This window comes from Salvelinus alpinus, chromosome 14 (assembly GCF_045679555.1).
Source record: "Salvelinus alpinus chromosome 14, SLU_Salpinus.1, whole genome shotgun sequence".
Classification (NCBI taxonomy): domain Eukaryota; kingdom Metazoa; phylum Chordata; class Actinopteri; order Salmoniformes; family Salmonidae; genus Salvelinus; species Salvelinus alpinus.
Window position 1 is genome coordinate 34,368,292 of NC_092099.1, and position 23,216 is coordinate 34,391,507.

Here is a 23,216-nt window from a genome sequence, read left to right on the forward strand (position 1 = left end):
ACACCAGTGCCCAGTTGTAGTGTAAACCTCTCTAGTAATCGGAGATATATGGTAATCAGCTGTTCCAACAGATTCCTCTTCTTTGAGAGAATAGTTTGATCAACCACAGAAAACATGACATCCTTTATGTAAACAACGAGGGAAAAGGAGTGGTCTTATTATTGGAATAACATTACTGTTACCAAATCATTATCCAAGAAGATAATTATATATTTTTACTGTAAATAAATAATAACTTGGACTTTTTAAATTGATACTTCTTTATTGATGCATACAGTATGTACAATAATAAGTTATATATACATTTCCATTTGTTTCCATAAAATAGTTTTTGTTTCCATTGTTTCTAAAGTCTAGTCTGTGGAGCGTTGTGATCTTGAGGTAAGAGGACCAGGTTCTGCACATACAGTACAGTCAGTCATCTTCTGTCACTAAACTACCTACCTGAACCACTAGCCTTCTGTTGACGCTGTGTTTGAATTTAAAATAACAAGGAGAAACTTAAAGAAGCTGTTATGGACACGTGCTAAATGATGAACATTGTACATGCACATTTATTATTCATATACACTACCGGAGTCCAGCCCCTTTAAACGTGGCTAACTTAAAACACCAGAGCAGTGAAGACACACTGAGCGATGGGAGTGTGCCTCCCCAGTCACTCAACCGAAAAAGCATTCTTGCAGGTATAGAAAGGCACTGTTAAAACACTATAAACCAAACACACAGGAGGCTTCTCTTGTTCCTGAAATGTCTGTAGCTGGGAGCTTATCACCATTAGCTGATATGTGCTGAGCTTTTTGGCACAAAATGGCTGCCATCCTGTGGAATCACCCAGCATAGTGTCAGAGCCCGGCTGACCATAGCGTAGCTCAGTGCTGGGTCTCCTGGAGTTCTGTCTCCCTGCATTCCTCAGGCTGCAGTAGGCCTAGTCTGTTAGCAGTCTCTTTAATAGTCTCTGGCATCTGGTCTTTACTGGTTCATTGGTTTTAGTGGTTAATTAGGTGCTGAAAGTCTCGACTGTAAACCACAACACTATTATACCAGACCGCCACACGATAACCAATTAGAGCCAGTGGCAGCAGCTGACCGCTGGGGGCAGGCGGGGTAATAGAGGGTCTGGGGCCACAGGGGTCCTGGCAGAGGTCCATTATGCCATTTTTCAAATCTGATATTAATATTATTATATTATTATTAGTACTACATGTGATCTATGTAAACAAAAGCAAAAATGTTAAAGAAGGTTATAAAAAGCTTTTGTCGAGGCATCTAGAGCAAGGTTAATTGCCAGTCCATTGCCAGAGGGGGACAGAGAGACGAGAAGGAGAGAGATCTGAGATCTGGAGAGGCCTGCTGACATTCTTCATGTTGAGAGCTAAAACTGTTTGTTTCTGAATGTATGTGCGGGTATATGCACATGCGTCTATTGCATGTGTGCATACATGTGTGTATATGAGTGTGTGTGAACATTAGTGTGTACGTGAGTCAGACGCTTGCACAGCGTGGTGAGGACAGAGGGACAGTGTGTGTATCTCCTCCTCCCAGTACATCAGAACATAGTGACTCCACAGCATCCAGTCTCTCTATCTGCACCAGTCTGGTGAGCAGGTCTGGGATGCTGTATCCAGCTGTACTGATCCTCTCAAACAGCTGCAGGCCGTCACTCATCCCTCCGATCTCATCCCTCTTCAGGCCAAAGCTTTCTGCCAGGTGTCTCCAGGTCTTCACCACGGCTGCCTCGCTACTGTAGGAGGAGCTCAGCATACGACTGGCCTTCTCCAGACAGTCAAATGGTAGTTCTGTAGGACTCAGACCTGGGGAGAGGGAGGGTTAGGATGTGTGTGTTGTGGCTAGAGATCAGCATACAAGATTCCTTTGCTAGACAGTCGAAGAGTACTTCTATAGCAGGGGTGTTACACTCATTATAAAGGGCCACATTGAAAAAACACAAGGAATTCGCAGGCCAGACAGAGCCTACTATGTTTGTTTTTACAAAATAATTGGCCATTGTTTTATTAGAAAGAATATGGCTGTTTAAAATGTCCACTTACGTACAAAGGATGCTGTATATATCATTTTAACATATTAAAACAAAAGAAGAGATAAATAATATTTGTCCAGCCTTTGCTGCTACGCTTACAGATGTGCATAATATACTGCGACTCTAATCAAAAAGTAGCCTATTTAATAACCCCAAATAACAAAAACGTAGCTAGGTTGTTGTAACATTTAAACTTAAAATATGTTAAAAAATGTTTTGCAATGAATGGATCACCGATGCGGTTGAATGCAGCATTGCTGTATGTTGCACTCAAAATTAATTGACAACCCAAATCATTGCGCAGGCCGGAAAGAAATGTATCACGGGCCGGAAACGGCCCGTTGGCCTTGTGTTTGAAGTTCTATAGGGCTGAAACCAGCCGAAGGGTAGTTCTATAGGGCTGAAACCAGTCGAAGGGTAGTTTTATAGGGCTGAAACCAGTTGAAGGGTAGTTTTATAGGGCTGAAACCAGTTGAAGGGTAGTTCTATAGGGCTGAAACCAGCCGAAGGGTAGTTCTATAGGGCTGAAACCAGTTGAAGGGCAGTTCTATAGGGCTGAAACCAGCCGAAGGGTAGTTCTATAGGGCTGAAACCAGCCGAAGGGTAGTTCTATAGGGCTGAAACCAGTTGAAGGGTAGTTTTATAGGGCTGAAACCAGCCGAAGGGTAGTTCTATAGGGCTGAAACCAGCCGAAGGGTAGTTCTATAGGGCTGAAACCAGCCGAAGGGTAGTTTTATAGGGCTGAAACCAGTTGAAGGGTAGTTTTATAGGGCTGAAACCAGTTGAAGGGTAGTTTTATAGGGCTGAAACCAGTTGAAGGGCAGTTCTATAGGGCTGAAACCAGCCGAAGGGTAGTTCTATAGGGCTGAAACCAGCCGAAGGGTAGTTCTATAGGGCTGAAACCAGCCGAAGGGTAGTTCTATAGGGCTGAAACCAGTTGAAGGGTAGTTTTATAGGGCTGAAACCAGCCGAAGGGTAGTTCTATAGGGCTGAAACCAGCCGAAGGGTAGTTCTATAGGGCTGAAACCAGTCGAAGGGTAGTTCTATAGGGCTGAAACCAGTCGAAGGGTAGTTTTATAGGGCTGAAACCAGCCGAAGGGTAGTTCTATAGGGCTGAAACCAGCCGAAGGGTAGTTCTATAGGGCTGAAACCAGCCGAAGGGTAGTTCTATAGGGCTGAAACCAGTTGAAGGGTAGTTTTATAGGGCTGAAACCAGTTGAAGGGCAGTTCTATAGGGCTGAAACCAGCCGAAGGGTAGTTCTATAGGGCTGAAACCAGCCGAAGGGTAGTTCTATAGGGCTGAAACCAGTTGAAGGGTAGTTTTATAGGGCTGAAACCAGTTGAAGGGTAGTTCTATAGGGCTGAAACCAGCCGAAGGGTAGTTCTATAGGGCTGAAACCAGCCGAAGGGTAGTTCTATAGGGCTGAAACCAGCCGAAGGGTAGTTTTATAGGGCTGAAACCAGTTGAAGGGTAGTTTTATAGGGCTGAAACCAGCCGAAGGGTAGTTCTATAGGGCTGAAACCAGCCGAAGGGTAGTTCTATAGGGCTGAAACCAGCCGAAGGGTAGTTCTATAGGGCTGAAACCAGTCGAAGGGTAGTTCTATAGGGCTGAAACCAGTCGAAGGGTAGTTTTATAGGGCTGAAACCAGTCGAAGGGTAGTTCTATAGGGCTGAAACCAGCCGAAGGGTAGTTCTATAGGGCTGAAACCAGTTGAAGGGTAGTTCTATAGGGCTGAAACCAGCCGAAGGGTAGTTCTATAGGGCTGAAACCAGTCGAAGGGTAGTTTTATAGGGCTGAAACCAGTCGAAGGGTAGTTCTATAGGGCTGAAACCAGCCGAAGGGTAGTTTTATAGGGCTGAAACCAGTTGAAGGGTAGTTTTATAGGGCTGAAACCAGCCGAAGGGCAGTTCTATAGGGCTGAAACCAGCCGAAGGGTAGTTTTATAGGGCTGAAACCAGTCGAAGGGCAGTTCTATAGGGCTGAAACCAGTCGAAGGGCAGTTCTATAGGGCTGAAACCAGTCGAAGGGTAGTTTTATAGGGCTGAAACCAGTTGAAGGGTAGTTCTATAGGGCTGAAACCAGCCGAAGGGTAGTTTTATAGGGCTGAAACCAGTTGAAGGGTAGTTTTATAGGGCTGAAACCAGCCGAAGGGTAGTTCTATAGGGCTGAAACCAGTTGAAGGGTAGTTCTATAGGGCTGAAACCAGTCGAAGGGTAGTTCTATAGGGCTGAAACCAGCCGAAGGGCAGATCTATAGGGCTGAAACCTGGGGGTGTACGTGTGAGTTCTCACCCTCGGCCACATTGCAGGCTCTAGCATACAGATCCAGGATCTTTTTCCTCCGGCTCTGAATCTGTAGGAAGAAACAGAGAGAAAGGTAAAGTAAGTTACAAAGTAATTACATTGCAATACATTGTAAAAGTACATAGTTGGATGTGAATGACTGATCTCTCTCACCCCTGTAGCCTTGTTGTAGTTGTTGTTATTGATGATGTTAGCATTGCTATTGCTAATGTTGTTAGCGTTGATAGGGCCGGTGGGGTTGGATACAGTCTTATCCCTGTTGAGGAGCCCCAGGGAAAGCAGGCAGATGTCCGGCTTGGTTCCCAGGTTCAGGAGACAGAGGCTGGGGTTAGGATCAGCTGCCCCCTGCCTCTCCAAGGCTGCCTCCTCATCACTATCCATACTACGACTCAACAGCTGCTCGTTCTCAGACGATGCATCATTCTCACTGGGGAGGAGAGAGAAAATCAATCAGTCAGCATAATAACACTAAGCCTTCATGACCTTTTCAAATGATATTTAGCTGTGTCTAGTTATGCTAATGTTATGTAGCTTCAGCCTAATTGTTATACTGTGGGTAGTCTCTTGTTTTAGCTTGCATATTTAGCTTCGGTTCCACAGAACGCCACTGACAGTGTGTGTAACACTGGGATTTTCTCCCAAAAACACCTTGTTGACAAATATTCTCAGAGATGCTCACACAATAGCATTGTTTTTACATGTGTGGACGTACTCACGCGCGAACACACACACGCATTGTTTCTCAGTCACCCTACACCCACTCTGGAAGCTAAGACAGTGAGTTAGCACATCCTCTGGAATGCAGTTAGCCACACTGTTTACCTCTCTGAGTCTAGCTAGGTGATGTAATGCTAATGTTAATGTGTGTGTTGACATGTAAGTTGTTCATACAGACCATATACAGTGTGTGTACATGTGACTTGTGATACTGTATGAAACAAACACATCGTCTGTGTCTATCCATGTTTATGTGAGTGTATATGTCTGTTCTCATTGCTGTCTGTCATAATGAATAAGGCTTCATTGTCTGCGAGTGTGGGGTTGAGACCGAAGAAAGGAGAGAGGGGGAAAGAGAGCAGAGGACAGAGAGGGGAAGGGCGAGGAGCTGTCATCCACCTGGTGGTTTGGCTGCGCTAGAGTAATTATCTCTCTCTCTCTTTACCCCCAATCTCTCCTCACCTCTCTTTACCTCTCTCTCCACCCACCTTCCCCTCGCTCTCTTTAAATTCATCCCCCACTCCCTTCTCCCTCCCCTCCTCCAGGGCCAATCTGTGCTCAGCTACCTCACCCTCCAAAGCCACATAATCACTCTGCTTCAGAAAAATACTCAAGTGAACTTGTTTTTTCCATGCCCACGCAAGGGGACACACACACACTGTCTCCCCACTAAAAGGGCTAGCAGCGATGCTCTGCTGCAGTGACTTGTCCTGTGGTAGTCTAATTACAGGCAGATTCCGAAAAACAGATAAAAGAACCTCTGTCTTTGAGGCCCCCAGTCAACCACTACACTGTACAACCAGGAAGCATGTGACACGTTCATAACCTAAACATCAGTGTTTAAAACTGAAACATTAGGCATTTAGAACTGCCAATAAGTGTTCTCACCTAAAACACAGGCGTTTAGAATGAAAGATTAAACATGATAGTCAGCTTTTTCCAGTCAGTTTCCAACCATGAGAACACCCATATCTCCTTAGTGTTCAGATTTTAACCACTAGTGTTTTAACCACTGTTTAGAATGACTTTAGTCATTAGAAATTGATCAGATCAGTGTTAGGAATGTCTGTCACCGTACCTACATTTCAGCACATAACAGGACATTTGATTCAAGAAATATTTTAAATCAAGTGGTGGTGTTGTTACTCAACTGTGTTGAGTTCATTTCCGTTAACTCTGAGTGAAAAAGATGTGGGAGGGGCCTCATTATCATATTTCCCAGCATGCTTTGTTGTAGGTTGATCTTTAGAATAGTTTGTTTCAATATCTATGTTTACTCGTGCATATTGATTGTTTCATTTATCTTATACTATACAAAGATAAATAACGAACATGTTTCTAAACTAATCCAATCTGTAAGAGGTTGGATTTATTGCACCAGTTACTGAGATAATCGTTCCAGTATAGATGGTTTAGGTCAGGGGTGTCAAACTCATTCCATGGAGGGCCTAGGGTCTGTTGTTTTTTTGTTTTTACTTTCAAGTAAGCCCTAGACAACCAGGTCAGGGGAGTTCCTTACTAATTAGTGACCTTAATTCATCAATCAAGTGAAAACCAGCACACACTCTGCCCCTCCGTGGAATGAGTTTGACACGTGGTTTAGGTAGTCTTGTTTGTTAAGTCCTTCACCATAGCAGCCATTCTGAGTGCAGGTTGTGGCTGATAAAATATTCCAATTAATGGATATCCTCCCTCTGGCTGGATTCCAATAGGAATTACAAATCACTTCAAAAACCAGCGTATTGTGACTTGCAGGTCTGATGTGGCCCATGAGCCAGGATTTTCAGACCACAATGTTGAGGATAACTAGGCCATAACTAAAGGCTTTATGAAACGTGCATGTGGTCATAAAGGGTTTACTTTTAATTCAAACACATTCACTTAGGCAGTCACTTGGTGAAATTATTGAATGCAACAACTATGTCTCTGTCACTAACAATCACAGTCAAGGGTCAGAATCTCTCACATTCATTCGAAAGGCATGCTGAGAAATGTGCAAATACGGCTTTACACCCTACAGTGTTAAAACAACACCCCCAGTGTTTAGAGTTTAAAACCTAAATGCCTTGTGCTGAATAAACGTGTTCATGTTTTTAAAAAGTTTTACAGAGAATAAACATGTTTTCATGTTTACAATCTACACTGTGACGCGTTTTCATAGAAATTCAAAATACCTTGACAGGTTTAAAAAGTGTTACAGAAAAGTATTTAGTTATGTGTTAAGATTCTAAACACTTGGTTTTACAGTGTACACAACCCCTACACAACTTAGACATGCACAAAACAAAGCTTGCAGACACACACACACACACACACACACACACACACACACACACACACACACACACACACACACACACACACATACCCAAACACATGATCTTAGAGATATTGCACACCTTTTGTGTCTGTTTGTTCAGTTTGTGTGTTTGATGTTTGTCATGTGTGCAGGTAGGTGATCAGGATACCTTACCTTTTCACCGTCTTTGGAGGCGTAGGTTTGAGTTTGTCAAATTCATCCTTTTCAGAAAAAATTACAACATTGTCTGAAAGAAAGAAAACATATTTTGTTTATCAAATGTTATTTCTCACACAGTTCTTTTAACGCCGGTAAAAGTCAGAAATTATCATCAAAATAACCTGGGGCATAAAGTGCCCATTATTTTCAAAATAAATCAATTAACAAGACTGTAGTGTTCAAATGCAATCATATCAAAGTTTAAAGCCTGTAAGTGTCTGGCACTGTCAGCCTAGATGGTGTACGCCTCGGAGACGTCTCAGACTCATAGCTCCCAGCTCTACCGGAAATGTCAATCATAGAGACTTATGAGACAGCTGCTTAATGCACGCACACTTTCCCCAAAACATACACACACGATACAGTATGCTTTCACCAATACACGGAGAAAATGTAAACAGACATTCCGTTTTAAGAATAAAACACTTATGTTTGTGATTCTTAATTTGCAAACCCAAACACGCAGGTTTGATTCCTAAACCTAAAGGACTGTATGTATATCTATTACCATACTGGAGGTAAAATGGTAGGCCTATGTGAGATGACAGTAGATGTATTATCGTGAGGTTGATAACCCCTGAAGGAGTCAGTCGGTTGTTAACATTCAAGTTAGTGAGAGGGGAACACTGACGGCCTAGAGCTAGCGCCACAGTCTAATCTAAACATTCCACCATGCTGCGCTCACTGCACACGGAAAGTACTCCTCACCATTGTCAACCACACACACACACACACACACACACACACACACACACACACACACACACACACACACACACACACACACACACACACACACACACACACAGTGTCAAACCCACAGACCCCAGGCCTGACAGACAGCCATCAGGTATGAGAATGTCTCTTTATGTTAGTCTAATAAACCAGACTATAGATTAAGAATGTCTCTTTATGTTAGTCTAATAAACCAGACTATATATTATGTCTGAGGCCAAAACTGGTACTGTAAGTAAAAGTTTGTGTTCTGTAGTGTGTTTTTCTGTTAACTAAGGTAGTGTGTTGTGTGTGTGTTGTGTCTGTGTTGTGTAGTGTATATGTAGCCTCACCTGGAACATCTTTCTTGTCCTCCTGTTTGTTGGTCTGAGCCTCCACAGCCTTCACCACCTGACCAGAGCAGCATGCTGTGAACACAGAGAGAGAGAGAGAAAGTTTAGTGTACGTGCACACTGATTGTTACCCTGTCCACTGTGTGTGAGTACAGGTATGTGTGTGTGAGTGTTATCCTGCCCACTGGGTGTGAGTATGTGTGTGTGAGTGTTATCCTGCCTGCTGGGTGTCTGTGTGAGTATGTGTGTGTGTGAGTGTTATCCTGTCCGCTGGGTGTCTGGGTGTGAGCATGTGTGAGTGTTATCCTGCCCGCTGGGTGTCTGTGTGTGAGTGTTATCCTGCCCGCTGGGTATCTGGGTGTGAGCATGTGTGTGTGTGAGTGTTATCCTGCCCGCTGGGTATCTGGGTGTGAGCATGTGTGTGTGTGAGTGTTATCCTGCCCGCTGGGTATCTGGGTGTGAGCATGTGTGTGTGTGAGTGTTATCCTGCCCGCTGGGTGTCTGTATGTGTGTGTGTGAGTGTTATGCTGCCCGCTGGGTATCTGGGTGTGAGCGTGTGTGTGTGTGTGAGTGTTACCCTGTCCGCTGGGCTTGGCTTTGAGGATGTAGAACATGATGATGAGGACAATGGCGATGGCCATGATGAAGATGGTTGACATGGCGATGATGAGAGCGGTTGCTAGGTGACCCTGTCCTGTGGGGTCTTTGTGAGGGTGAGGGAACATGGTGGTACTGCTGGTTGAGACACTGGGGGCTTTGCCTGACAACACAGCTTTGGTAAGCATGCCTGGAACACACAGATACTACACAGTTACAACACAGATACTACTTCTGCATCTGAAGGAAGCCATGTCTTGGACCCCAAGGTGGGCATGTTTTGGTTTTTGGCCTAGCACTACACAGCTGATTCAAATAATAAACTAATCATCAAGCCTTGATCATTCAAGCAGACCACCGTAGTCCCTGTGCCCAAGAACCCCAAGGTAAACTGCCTAAAAGACTACCGACCCGTAGCACTCACATCTGTAGCCATGAAGTGCTTTGAAAGGTTGGTCATGGCTCACATCAACAGCATTATCCCAGAAACCCTATACCCACTCCAATTTGCATATATACCCAAAAGATCACAGATGATACAATCTCTATTGCACTCCACACTGCCCTTTCCCACCTGGACAATAGGAACACCTACGTGAGAATGCTGTTCATTGACTACAGCTCCGCGTTCAACACCATAGTGCCCTCAAAGCTCATCACTAAGCTAAGGATCCTGGGACTGAACACCTCCCTCTGCAACTGAATCCTGGACTTCCTGATGGGCCGCCCCCAGGTGATAAGGGTAGGTAACAACACATCCGCCACACTGATCCTCTACACGGGGGCCCCTGAGGGGTGTGTGCTCAGTCCCCTCCTGTACTTCCTGTACTTCCTGTTCACCCTTGACTGCATGGCCAAGCACGACTCCAACACCATCATTAAGTTTGCCGATGACACAACAGTGGTAGGCCTGATCACTGACAACGATGAGACAGCCAATAGGGAGGAGGTCAGAGACCTGGCAGTGTGGTGCCAGGATAACAAACTCTCCCTCAACGTGATCAAGACAACGGAGATGATCGTGGACTACAGGAAAAGGAGGGTTGAGCACGCCCCCATTCTCATCAACAGGGCTGAAGTGGAGCAGGTTGAGAGCTTCAAGTTCCTTGGTGTCCACATCACCAACAAACTAACATGGTTCAAACACACCAAGACAGTCATGAAGAGGGCACGCCCAACGCCTATTCTACCTCAGGAGATTGAAAAGATTTGGCATGTGTCCTCAGATCCTCAAAAAGCTATACAGCTGCATCATCGAGATCCTCCTGATTGGTTGCATCACCGCCTGGTATGGCAACTGCTCAACCTCCGACCGCAAGGCACTACAGAGGGTCATGCGTAAGGCCCAGTACATCACTTGGGCTAAGCTTCCTGCCATCCAGGACCTCTATACCCTATACCAGGCGGTGTCAGAGGAAGGCCCTAAAGATTGCCAAAGACTCCAGCCACCTTAGTCATAGATTGTTCTCTCTGCTACTGCACGGCAAGCGGTACCGGAACGCCAAGTCTAGGTCCAAAAGGCTTCTTAACAGCTTCTACCCCCAAGCTATAAGACTCCTGAACAGCTAATCAAATGGCTACCCAGACTATTTGCATTGACCCCCCCCCCCATTTTTATGCTGCTGCTACTCTTTTTTTATTATCTATGCATAGTCACTTTACTGTACACATTACCTCAATGACCTCGACTAACCTGTGCCCCCGCACATTGACTCTATACCGTTACCCCCTGTATATAGCCTCGTTACTGTTTTATTATTGTTGCTCTTAAATTTTTTGATTTTATTATTTTTTACTTCAGTTTATTTTAGTAAACTTAACACTTATTTTTCTTAAAACTGTATTGTTGGTTAAGGGCTTGTAAGTAAGCATTTCACTATAAGGACTACACCTGTTGTATTCGGCGCATGTGACAAATACAATTTTATTTTATTTTATTTGAATCTGCTGTGTAGTGCTGTGTTGATTGACTGTTTTCTTCAGCTTTAATGGAGCTGTAAACTCCTGACAGGTCCTAAATCTACTTTTATTCTCGTTTTAATCAGGCATCCGGCCTGGCACTACCGAGTCCCTGTGGTCTCTCTCTCTCTCTCTCTCTCTCACACCCACACCCACACACACACACACACACACACACACACACACACACACACACACACACACACACACACACACACACACACACACCCTCTCTTTGTGGTCAGAGTCATCAGTGTTCTGGGTGTTTGTTTATTTTCTGTGGGTAGAATACGAATCCTGTTTGTTTAGTGGAGCGTGATTTCACATCTTAATCACTGTTCTGTTTCTTTGCTGTGAACCCTAGAGCCAGGAAGACTAGACCAAGGCATTCCTACTGGCAATCATAAAGGACCAAGGCTTTCCTACAGGCAGACATTAGAATAGACCAAGGCTTTCCTACATGCAGAAATTAAAATAGACCAAGACTTTCCTACAGGCAGACATTAGAATAGACCAACGCTTTCCTACAGGCAGATATTAAAATAGACCAAGACTTTTCTACAGGCAGACATCAGAATAGACCAAGGCTTTCCTACAGGCAGATATTAAAATAGACCAGGACTTTCCTACAGGCAGACATCAGAATAGACTAAGGCTTTCAGCTTCATCTCCTCTAAAGCTTCTGGACATCTTCATGCTGCTTCAGACTGTTTATTCACTGATCAGATCAGACAGATTCAATACATTATTGTATGAAACTGCTGCAGTTATATTAGATGATGACCTGGGTTCAAAGTTCAAAGCTAGCCTGTTACAGTATATGGAGTACATGACGGTAAACAGGGGACAGACAGATGGTATAGATATGTATAGGTGTATATAGCCTAGAGAGGAGGTCCAGACGTACGTGGTCTGAACTTATCAACACCCTTGATAAAGATGAACAAAAATGACTGTTTATAAAATAAATTATTCAAATACTTAGCTATATTGTATGCTTACATTTTTTGTTATACTTTTATACTAATACAATTGCTCAGAGAAATATATTTTGTTTAACAAGTAATACTTTTATTCTCTCAAAAAGGTCATTCTAATTTCAACGGCAAACCCACCACTGATGTGTGTGGCCAGAGAGGTCTATATTCATGTCATCTGACCAAAGCACCGGTTCCAATCCATATGCTTATGCCGTTTAGCCAACTCCAGGTGTTTACTTTTGTTGGATGACATGAAAAAAGAGCTCTGGCCTCACACACCAGTGGTGGGTTTGGAATTTAAATGAGAATGCATAAGCAGAAAAGAACCCCATACATACTGTAAAATATGGTGGGGGGGTCTGTTTTGGGCCTATTTTTCTTCCACTGGTCCTGGGGCCCTTGTTAAGGTCAACGGCATCATGAACTTTACCCAGTACCAGGACTTTTTTGCCAAAACCTGGTTGCCTCTGCAAGGAAGCTGAAACTTGGCCGTAAGTGGATCTTCCAGCAAGACAATAACCCCAAGCACACATCAATATCCACAAAGAAATGGTTAATTGTCCACAAAATCAACATTTTGCAATGGCCCTCTCTGTCTCCAGACATGAAACCCATTGAAAACCTGTGGTTTGAATTGAAGAGGGCAGTCCATAAGCTTAGATAAAGGATATCAAGGATCTGGGAAGGAATCTGTATGGAGGAATGCTCTAAGATCCCTCCTAATGTGTTCTCTAACGCATAAAACATTTTAGAAAAAGGGTCAGTGCCATTATCCTCACAAGTTGAGGTATTGAAAGGTATTGGAAACAGGGGTGTCAATAATTTTGACCCTTACCTTTTTGAGAACTAAAATATCACTTCTCTGAGCAATTATAATTGCCTAAAATAATCTAATTTCCCAAAAAATGTGTGCATACACTATAGCTCAGTATTTTAATTATTTATTTTGTACAGTCATTTTTGCTAATCTTTATCAAGGGTGTCAATAATTTCGGACCCCGCCGTATATATCCTAGAGATGACAGGCTGCTGCTGAAGAGAAGCCCCAGGACAGGCAGAAACATGTTAATAATCTTTTTCATGCCCTCCAAACGTTTTAATTATTACACCACGCGGTGCTGGGAGCCGCGGTAACACACACACACACACACACACACACACACACACACACACACATGCACTGAGCTGGAAGCCGGGGTAATTTACAGATTACTTGGTGAGTGCTGGCCTGCCTTCACCCCGAGCTAGTAACTCCACGCTTCAACTACATATTTCTGGTTTGGGTATTTTAAAGACTTTTAAAATGGTTAATCAAAATGGACCCTCACACGTCTCTCCCTCCCTTTCCCTCCCTAACTCTGCCTGCAAGAAACAATTAGCTGCTTGTTGAAAAGTGTGTGTTTGTTGTTATACACTCGTCTGTTCACATCTCTCCCTCCTCTCTCTCCCATCCTCCTCACAGCAGATTCCAGTCTGTTTAAGGTTGTTATATATCAAAACACAGTCATTAAAATGACACAATAATAATGATTTCAATTTCCGGGCAAAACAATATGCCAGGGAGTGTTGCTTTGAGCGACGTACACTAAAAACAATTCCTAGGGTCGAGCACCACTATGAGGAAGCAGTTCCAGACCATGGTGAGATAATGTCATGCTGTTTCTCCCTGTGTTCTGCTCTGTCTGTCTGTGTTCATTAACTGGTCCCAGCCCTCTGCAGCCCTCACTCGCCTGACCTTACAAGTATCTCTCTCGGTCCCTCTGTGACTGTCTCTGACCCTCTCTGGCCTGGGTTCTGGTTCTGTTTGTGTTGTAGAACTTGTCAGGTATAAGAAAACGTACACTCTTTAGTGTTGCGCGGTGCATTTTGACACGAGTGACAGACCATTCCATACAGGTTCCTGGGCCGGTTCTCCTGGATGTAATACCTGACAGAGAGGAAGCACAGAGAGAACATTTAGAGAACAATACTGATACATATTATTCTCTTATTATACACAGAGATATGTTATTAAGATACACAGTGTGAATATGTAAGTATTAGAGAGGAGAAGTGTCTCAATAATAGCTGGAGGTGAAAAGGTTAAACTGATGCCCAGAGGGGAGAGTACTGTATCCCATTAGGTTAGATAGAGATATTATTTAGCCCTGAGCTGTGACAGAGGAAGAGAAGGGAGGCTGCTTCAGAGCGTGGAGTCCTCTAGGCCTCTAGCGCAGACCATCTACCATTAATCAGAGAGGACAATTAAACCACTTTCAATCAAACATGCACACCAGATCTCCAGGATGAAAACCAGGACCACAAAAGCATTAAATCTGAGATTAAAATGCCATTCTACTAAAGATGTGTTTGGTGAGGACTTAAGTAAAGTATGATTTAATAAAGAAGCATTTCGATTCCAACCCCGACAAAGGCAGGCAGTGTTCAGTATTCCCCCAGTACAGTACAGTGAGATAGAGTTATTAAAGCAGCCAGTAATGCTAAAACACTCTAGTCTGTATATTGACTTTAAACTCAATTGAAACCCAAGAATGTCTTTGAGGTGGTACAGTCATTGAACAACATCATATGGTAGAGAGAAAGAGAGAGAGTGAGAGAGAGGGGGGTGGGGGGGTGGAGAAGATCAGAGCATTGAGCCGGTCCTGTAACAGTTTATAACTTCTCCTGCCTCCATGTTTGTGGGTGACCAGATGGTAACTGGGTAATTGAGGCAGATAGCGTGGCCAATGGAGGGTTAGACCAGGCTGTGGCTGTGTGATATGAAGACGTGGGGGGGAAACAGGGGCGATGTGACAGAAGTGTCCTATGGAGTGGTACTGTCTTATCAACATCACTCTCTGGCAGCGGTGGTATGTATGTGTGTGCATAAATGTACACTACCGTTCAAAAGTTTGGGGTCACTTAGAAATGTCGTTGTTTTTTTGAAAGAAAAGCAAATAATTTTGTCAATTAAAATAACATCAAATTGATCAGAACTACAGTGTAGACATTGTTAATGTTGTAAATGACTATTGTAGCTGGAAACAGATTTGTTATGGAATATCTACATATGCGTACAGAGGCCCATTATGAGCAACCATCACTCCTGTGTTCCAATGGCACGTTATGTTAGATAATCCAAGTTTATAATTTTTAAGGCTAATTGATCATTAGAAAACACTTTTGCAATCATGTTAGCACAGCTGAAAACTGTTCTGATTAAAGGAGCAATAAAACTGGCCTTCTTTAGACTAGTTGAGTATCTGGAGCATCAGCATTTGTGGGTTTGATTACAGGCCCAAAATGGCCAGAAACAAATACCTTTCTTCTGAAACTCATCAGTCTATTCTTGTTCTGAGAAATTAAGGCTATTCCATGTGAGAAATTGCTAAGAAACTGAAGATCTCGCACAACAGTGAAGAGGCGACTCCGGGAGGCTGGCCACGTGTCTTCAAATGTGTGTGTGTGTGTGTTGTCTTATGTGTGTGTGTGTACATACCCAGGTAAGCAGGATCCACAGTCTGCATCATTGTCTGGTGTCCCAGGTTTGAGTACTGTAGCACGGTACAGACCTTCACAGTCCTTATGTCTCCTGCAGATCTCATACTTTCCCTTCGAGTACTTCCCCGGCGGACACGACACACACACAAAGTCCTCATCCTTAGTCCCATAGCCACAGTTCTGCAACATCACAAACAGGCAATAAAATGTGATTGGTTACAAGAACAGGACATGAGTTGTTCTGAACATTTTCATTCGGGGTGTTGGTGTAGTTTGTCTAGTGTGTGTGTGTGTGTGTGTGTGTGTGTGTGTGTGTGTGTGTGTGTGTGTGTGTGTGTGTGTGTGTGTGTGTGTGGCGACGAAGAAGAGGAAATTGATGTTCTAGTATGGAATAAAGTGGGAGGTCATCTTAAACAGTCCCAGACATATACACTTCTCACAGTGGGGAGTAGTGACAACAACCAATACCCTGCATAGTCTGACAGGCAGACCATTGTTTGATCTACCTTTATTAAAACAGTTGAAGCTCCATCCTGAAGCCAAGCTGCTACTTGTCCTACAGACTTCAGAAATACTATATTCCGACTTCCTACTTTATTGGCTTGTCCAATATATCCACTTTGATCCTCTGATAAAAGCTGGATTAATTTATCAGTAGGATTCTGTCAGGGTGGATCAGCCCAGCTTTAGATCTCCTGGTTGACTTTACTTCTGTTGGTTCATATAAACCTTCTCCAGATAAAATCCAATAAAAACATTTTTGTCCTGTCTCCATGGTCGTTGTAAACCAGCGTGTATCACTGCATTAAAACCATCTGCTGTATCAGATCACATCAGATCTATGTGGGAGAGTGCTGTTTCATGTGTATGTGGGGGAACTAGTGTAGCTAGGAACTTAGTGTAGCTAACTACTGGAACTACACACTACTTTTTTAGCAAAATAAAATATGGGTGAAGTAGACAACTTCCTTTCTTTTTTGCCATCAGACCTGCATAATTCACACTTGAAACATGGTTTTTGTGTTTAATAGGCTAAATTACACATTCTGTTAACAGCTGACTCCAGAGTGATCTATTGTTGCAATTTGTCGATATGATAATTTAACCCAAAGTAGTTTGGATGTAGTGAACTACTTTTTCTAAGTAACTTCTAATTAAGTAAACTATATTTTTCTTAAAACTTCTTAGGGATAGCCCCCTTTTTTTATTTAAATTTTCGCCTAAAATGTCATACCCAAATCTAACTTCCTGTAGCTCAGGCTCTGAAGCAAGGATACGCAAATTCTTGGTACCATTTGAAAGGAAACACTTTGAAGTTTGTGGAAAATATAACACAATAGATCTGGTAGAAGAAAATGTCAAAAAAAAGAAGAAGTTATTTTATATTTTTTTTCTACCACCATCTTTGAAATCCAACAGAAAGGTCCCACATCTAGCCACTCTGGTTGTAATTCCGATGGTGTCCACAAGATGGCAGCAGTGAATGTGCAAAGTTTCAGATGGATAACTTGAAGTATGAGCAAACTACATGACATTTAGTGTGAAGTCACCCAGGTACATTTGGGCAAATCGTGAAGGAGACGTTTACATTCACATTACATTTTTCTACAAGAATATTGTCAAATCTGTATACTTGGACTTTGATTGAGCTTTTCAACATTTGCAAAACACCCAGTTTTCATAACTTCATAACTCTCCATATTCTTATAATTTTTGTCCAAAGGGAAAAGGCATGCTGTCGCACAAGGTTAGCAGCTACATTTTGCGACAGATACGGCGTTTCTCGTAAAGCCCAGCTCATTGGCTATCTAGCTAGCTTTGTTTGACCCCGATTGGTGCTTATTTGACAAAGATACAGTCGATCAAGTGAATACCGCCCGCGTCATCGGCGTGCCATGAAGGCGTCGCTCTCTGACCAAATTTGGTGTCCTATAGGATATACGTCACCCCTAATTATATAGTGAAGTCTGGTTACGTTCTAGGATCTCTGAGGAATACATACGAACGTGATTTGACTAGTTGTAACAACTTTTAGGGTTAGATTTTCACAGATTCCTTTCTCTGCAAATTGAACGAGTGGAAATACAAAATTGATTGTGCATGCTATATGGAGCTTTTTAGGATATGAAAAATTATTTTATCTAACAAAACGACACTTCATGTTATCTCTGGGACCATTTGGATGATACATTCTGAAATCTTGCTCTGATTTAAGTACACATTTCACCTTCAGAGGTGAATTTATCAAACCTATCGGGGTGAAAAAAGTGTTTTGTTGTTAGGAGCTCTCCTCAAACAATAGCATGGCATTTTTTCGCAGTAATAGCTACTGTAAATTGGACAGTGCAGTTATATTAACAAGAATTTAAGCTTTCAGTCGATATAAGACACTTAAATGTACCGACATTTGTTGTTTCTCTAAAATCTGTGATCGTGACACAAGGCACTGAATGATTTACAACTGTCCCGTTGACGGGACGCCTCACTTTAGTATAGCCTAACTTCTTCCAGTGTGAAATGGTGGATTGGTAAACAATGTTTTTTAAGGAGCTTTCCCAACACTTCTACTACTACTGATCACATGTGAAAAATTAGCTAAATGCCAAGTTAGTAATGTTAGTAACGTGTACGCTGGGAGACGGGAAGCAAGTACAGGAAGTGCAAATGTAATAATGAATAAAACATGGAACAATCAAGAAACTTGAATAGCATACAGACATGAAACTTAAACAATAACACCTGAGGAAAGAACCAAGGGGAGTGACAGATACAGGGAAGGTAATCAGGAAGGCGTGGAGTCCAGGTGAATGCGCAGGTGCGCGTAAAGATGGTGGCAGGTGTGATTAATAATCTGGCGACGTCGAGCGCCGGAGAGGGGAAGCAGGAGTACACGTGACAGTACCTCCTCCCTGACACGCGGCTCCAGCCACAGGACGACGCTGGCCAGAGAGACGATTCCGAGGACCAGGAACAGCCGGTTGCTTCTGCCTGAGGCGCGGGAGCATTTAGAGCTGGCTGAGGCGCGGGAGCCTGGCGAGCCGGTGGAGGCATGGGGAGCCTGCCAAGCCAACCGAGGCTTGAGAACCTGTCGAGCCAGCTGTTGCTTCAGCAGCCGCACTTGGACCAGACGTGACCAGTAAAAAATAAAAATAAAGATCCCTGTTGCCTCCCTTTGGTTAGGCATTATTCTGTAACATGTACGCTGGAAGTCAGGAAGCAAGTACAGGGAGTGCAAATTTAATAATAAATAAAACATTGAACAAACAATAAACACGAATAGCGTACAGACAAGAAACAAACAATAACGCCTGAGGAAAGAACCAAGGGGAGTGACAGATATAGGGAAGATAATCAGGAAGGTGTGGAGTCCAGGTGAATCTCATGAGGCGCAGGTGCGCGTAACATGCTGACCAAACCAAAAGTTGATTTTGTTCACCCACACCAGACACGATCAGGACATGCAGATTGAAATATCAAAACAAACTCTGAACCAATTATATTAATTTGGGGACAGGTCAAAACCATTTGGGCGCAATGGCGCACGCAGACGCACACGCGTGTGCGGTTTGGTCAGCATGTAAAGATGGTGGCAGGTGTGCGTAATAATCTGGCGATGTGGAGCGCTGGAGAGGGAGAGCTGGAGTACACATGACAATGTTGCTGCTCTGTTTGGTAAGTCATTACCCAAATCTACAATCATGAGCAGATATTGACATTTTCTGTAATTGTACAGGAGAGTTGAATAACTACAATTTAACTTTACAAGTTTAAAGAACTGACTATTCAAACAGTTAGCTATGTCTGTGACTGTTGTTTAGATTTACAGAGAAAGAGAAAAGCAGGGCTCCTTTTGTTGTGTGTGTGTGTGTGTGTGTGTGTGTGTGTGTGTGTGTGTGTGTGTGTGTGTGTGTGTGTGTGTGTGTGTGTGTGTGTGGTGTGTGAGGTGTGTGTGTGAGGTGTGTGTGTGAGAGGTGTGTGTGAGGTGTGTGTGTGTGTGTGTGTGTGTGTCTCCTTATTAAGGCCCAGTGAGGCTCTGTTTATTTTGGCCGGGGACTGATGACTACTGACAGAATACTACATCGTACCAAAGGGGCTTCAATATTTGGGAAAAATCCAAATGGAATGACAAACCGTGAAAATTGTTCATTCCCCTTTCTGAATCTGAGCATGCATTCTGGGATTTAGCTGGTAACTCTTTGATGTGGGAGGTGTACCTTTGTGTATACCAGTGAGTCAGGTAAACTTCTTGGGTGGTCTGAGCAGACAGATAGACTAGAGAGTAGGGCTGTTACCGCTTAGTCATGGTAACTAGGCTTCTCCAAGCTCTGATGCTGCTGATGGTCATTAGTAGCCTACCAAACTTTATAACTGCTTGGTACTCAAAACGCTATTGTCCCTCTAATCACCCTGACATCAATGCAAATGTTTTATAAAAATCTAATCAAACACTTCATGAGAGCCCATGAGCTCATGTTGCTCAACATTTCTATAGGCTATGCAATTGTGTGAGAAAAAAAAATGTTTTCATGGCCTCTATTAAAAAGAGGATCCCATCCTCTTTCTATAGGCTAGGCCTACTATATTTATTTCTCAACTTTCCTAATATTAAGCATATTGCTTCACTTTACAACAGGAGTATAGCCTACCTGGCTGGCATGAAAATTAAACACGTAAAAAGTCTTCTCCATTCGCTATTTAAGTGTATAGATCACATGTATTTGTTCCCCGTGGCCCTGTTCCAAGACAGGTGCATGATAATGGTCCATTCTAAATCAAAATGAATTCCACACATATATTATTTAGTATATGTAAAGACAACATTAAATTAAGAATAGTCTGATGGGTGACAATATTAGCCTATCATTGTGAATTATGTATTATCACTTGTGATAAATCATAGTCGCACACCTCATGTAGCCTAGCACATAGGCCTATATGTTTTGATAATGGTTGTAACACAGCTAAAGTTGCCAAATAAGTTCTTAAAATTAAGCACATTATTCCGCTTTACAACTGGTGTAGAGCCTAACTGGCCTACATAGGCAACACATGAGTTTCAAGTTTGGGGAAGATAATTTTCACCATAAAAATGCACCTTTATAATAAAAGCATTACATGCATAATCGGATTTGCTGTCACTTTTGAGAACAGTGTTTTCCCACTAATTGATTGCATTTTGAAACATTTGCATTTATAGCCTACTGCCGTGTGCGCATTGCTGCGCTTATAATGTGAAGAAATAACCTAATAGTTTATCAATATTTTAAGCTAAACGTTCTGATCTGTTGCATCAGCCTCATTACTTTTAAAATGTTTTTTTTTGATGCGAGTGGTTGTATTAATTTGGGATCTATCGCGTCCCACAACTGTCCCAGAGTATGTTTGGAATATTTATTTATTGCACAGAAGGACAAGTTGACCAATAGAATAGATCAACTTTGTACTATGGGGGATAGTAGATTGACATAGGCTAGTGCTTTGCTGTTTGTTAGGCCTACTCATCTTGTTGGCTAACGAAAAGTAAATGTGGACAGTTCTTTCAATATCTTCAATATGTGCCTCAGAGAGGGACGCAGTTGATCTGTCTCTTCGCTTGTAGCCTACTTCTTAGTTGTGAGAAGGACCCGATCATGTGACGGGCATTGGTTAATAAGAATGTAGATATCTGAGAGAGCCATGTGAGTGAGAAGTGCTTCGGAGCACGGCAGCCGGGAATTATAATTATTATATTCAGCCCAAGGGCACAAAAGGCATGGATTTTTTAGGGGGCATTACGGCCGCACGAGGGGGATGCCGCTGGGAAATTCGAGGCCTGGTGAGAATATTATCAAGTGCTTGTCAAATTGTGAATGATAGACTGATGAAGTGTGTGCAGCCTGGACAAGAAACAAATCAGAGCTCATGCCTTTCTTGCAACTTTTTCAAATCATCATTAGAGTCGCATCATGCAGCCTTAGAATGTATAAAAAAATCGAAACATATAGCCCAACATTTGTATCACAACTAAAGTTGCATAAATAACTCTAAATTCAGCATATAGGAGGACCTGTTTCTTTGTTAACTGCTCAACACAGAATAACCACATGTGCGCACTTCCTTGGAAATTGTTTTGAGAAAATATATTTTGTATTTTATTCAGCTATGTTCAATTGTATTCTTCATACTATAAAATAATAAAAATGTATGCCACCCGAATTCTAAGCAAACCTTGTCCGCTAAATGAACTAGGCATAGCCATATCAGGGCCTAACATATGGACAACTCAGAGTATGCTATTCTGTTCTTTTGAAATAGACTACATTTTCTTTATATCATGTTTCTTTAGACCTGTCTAAAATAAATAATGAGAGTAGGGCTGGTAGGGCTGGGGGGCAGGTAGCAGAGGTCAGGGTTCACATGCACCTGACATGCTACATTATCTACTCATTACACTCAAGTCATTTCATCTCAGGAAATGTGTGTGTGTAGTTGTGCTCTTGTTCATTAGTTTGTGTGTGCGCTTGTTTGTCTCACCATGTGGGGCTCCCGTCCAGGTTGGCATGGTGGGCAGGGCTGGCAGCTACTGAGGGTCTGGTTGTAGAACTCAAACTCTCCACAACTACTGTACTCTGACCTGAGAGAGGGAGGACAGGATACCTGAGAGAGAGAGGAGTGGGGTTAAAAGATAAAAGCGTACAGAGTCATAATGTGTGCTTTGTTCAGGTTCTTGGTTATAAATTAAGATGAAACTTTTTGTTCTGTTTTCAACTTACTACAGGATTCTAAGATTTTATTTACTACAGGTTTTAATAAGTCATTCTAATTAAATTCAAAGAGAATATACTAATCCCCTTGGGAACCCAACTACCTCATATCCCAGTACAGTGACTCAGTATGGGTACTGCTTGTATATAACCTGTATATAGCCTCACTATTGTTATTTTATTGTGTTACTATTTAATTTTTTATCTGTTTGTTAATTTTCTTACTTTTTTAACTGCATTGTTAGGAAAGGGCTTCTAACTAAGCATTTCACGGTAAACTCTACACTTGATTTAATTTTGAACCATTAACGTGGCCTTCAATCTTCACACATGCGTTGACACGTTTACAAGTGCATTGACACGTTCACATGCCTTGTTGAACGGGTCAATGTGTGAACGCACGTGTGAACACGTGAATGCTGGAATAAATGAAAACATATGTCTGCTAGAATTGCCGCTGCCTTGTGTTTTTCATGTCTCAGTTATCACGGGTTGATCATGTAGAGGCCTTTTTTCATGCTGCGGGCGGGAGCAGGAAGTCAGACCACAACTCAGGATATTTTTGTTGTTGTTGTCCTGCTGATTTTAAAACAAGTGTCTTTCTATTTGTTGGTCATTATATTCAAGGCTATAAAGTCACCTTTGTCGCATTATTCACACAAGTCTTGCTTGCGCAACTTCATTGTTCATTAATTTGTCTCCTCTTCTCAGTTTGGGACACCATGGGTGTGTGTGCGCGAATGGAGGCTGCCTGCGCGCTGTGATGGCCAGTGCGTGGTGAGCTGATTAAAATAATAAGTATTTAATTA

General features: G+C 42.7%; 1 protein-coding gene across 3 annotated transcripts in view; it reads right to left on the reverse strand.

Annotated features, from left to right (window-relative positions):
- Positions 1 to 248: 248 nt before the first annotated feature.
- Positions 249 to 23,216, reverse strand: part of LOC139538827 (tumor necrosis factor receptor superfamily member EDAR-like) — a 52,107-nt gene continuing 29,139 nt past the window's right edge. For 2 of the 3 annotated variants that reach the window (XM_071341305.1, XM_071341304.1), the window contains exons 3-11: positions 22,178 to 22,300; positions 15,663 to 15,844; positions 14,026 to 14,111; positions 9,226 to 9,435; positions 8,649 to 8,723; positions 7,537 to 7,609; positions 4,500 to 4,773; positions 4,335 to 4,395; positions 249 to 1,814 (exon numbers count right to left, since the gene is read on the reverse strand). In XM_071341305.1, the coding sequence (XP_071197406.1) occupies positions 1,486 to 1,814; positions 4,335 to 4,395; positions 4,500 to 4,773; positions 7,537 to 7,609; positions 8,649 to 8,723; positions 9,226 to 9,435; positions 14,026 to 14,111; positions 15,663 to 15,844; positions 22,178 to 22,300 (1,413 nt within the window). In that variant the 3' untranslated portion in view covers positions 249 to 1,485. The remainder of the gene's footprint in view (positions 1,815 to 4,334; positions 4,396 to 4,499; positions 4,774 to 7,536; positions 7,610 to 8,648; positions 8,724 to 9,225; positions 9,436 to 14,025; positions 14,112 to 15,662; positions 15,845 to 22,177; positions 22,301 to 23,216) is intronic. The other variant, XM_071341306.1, reaches the window with a different exon arrangement.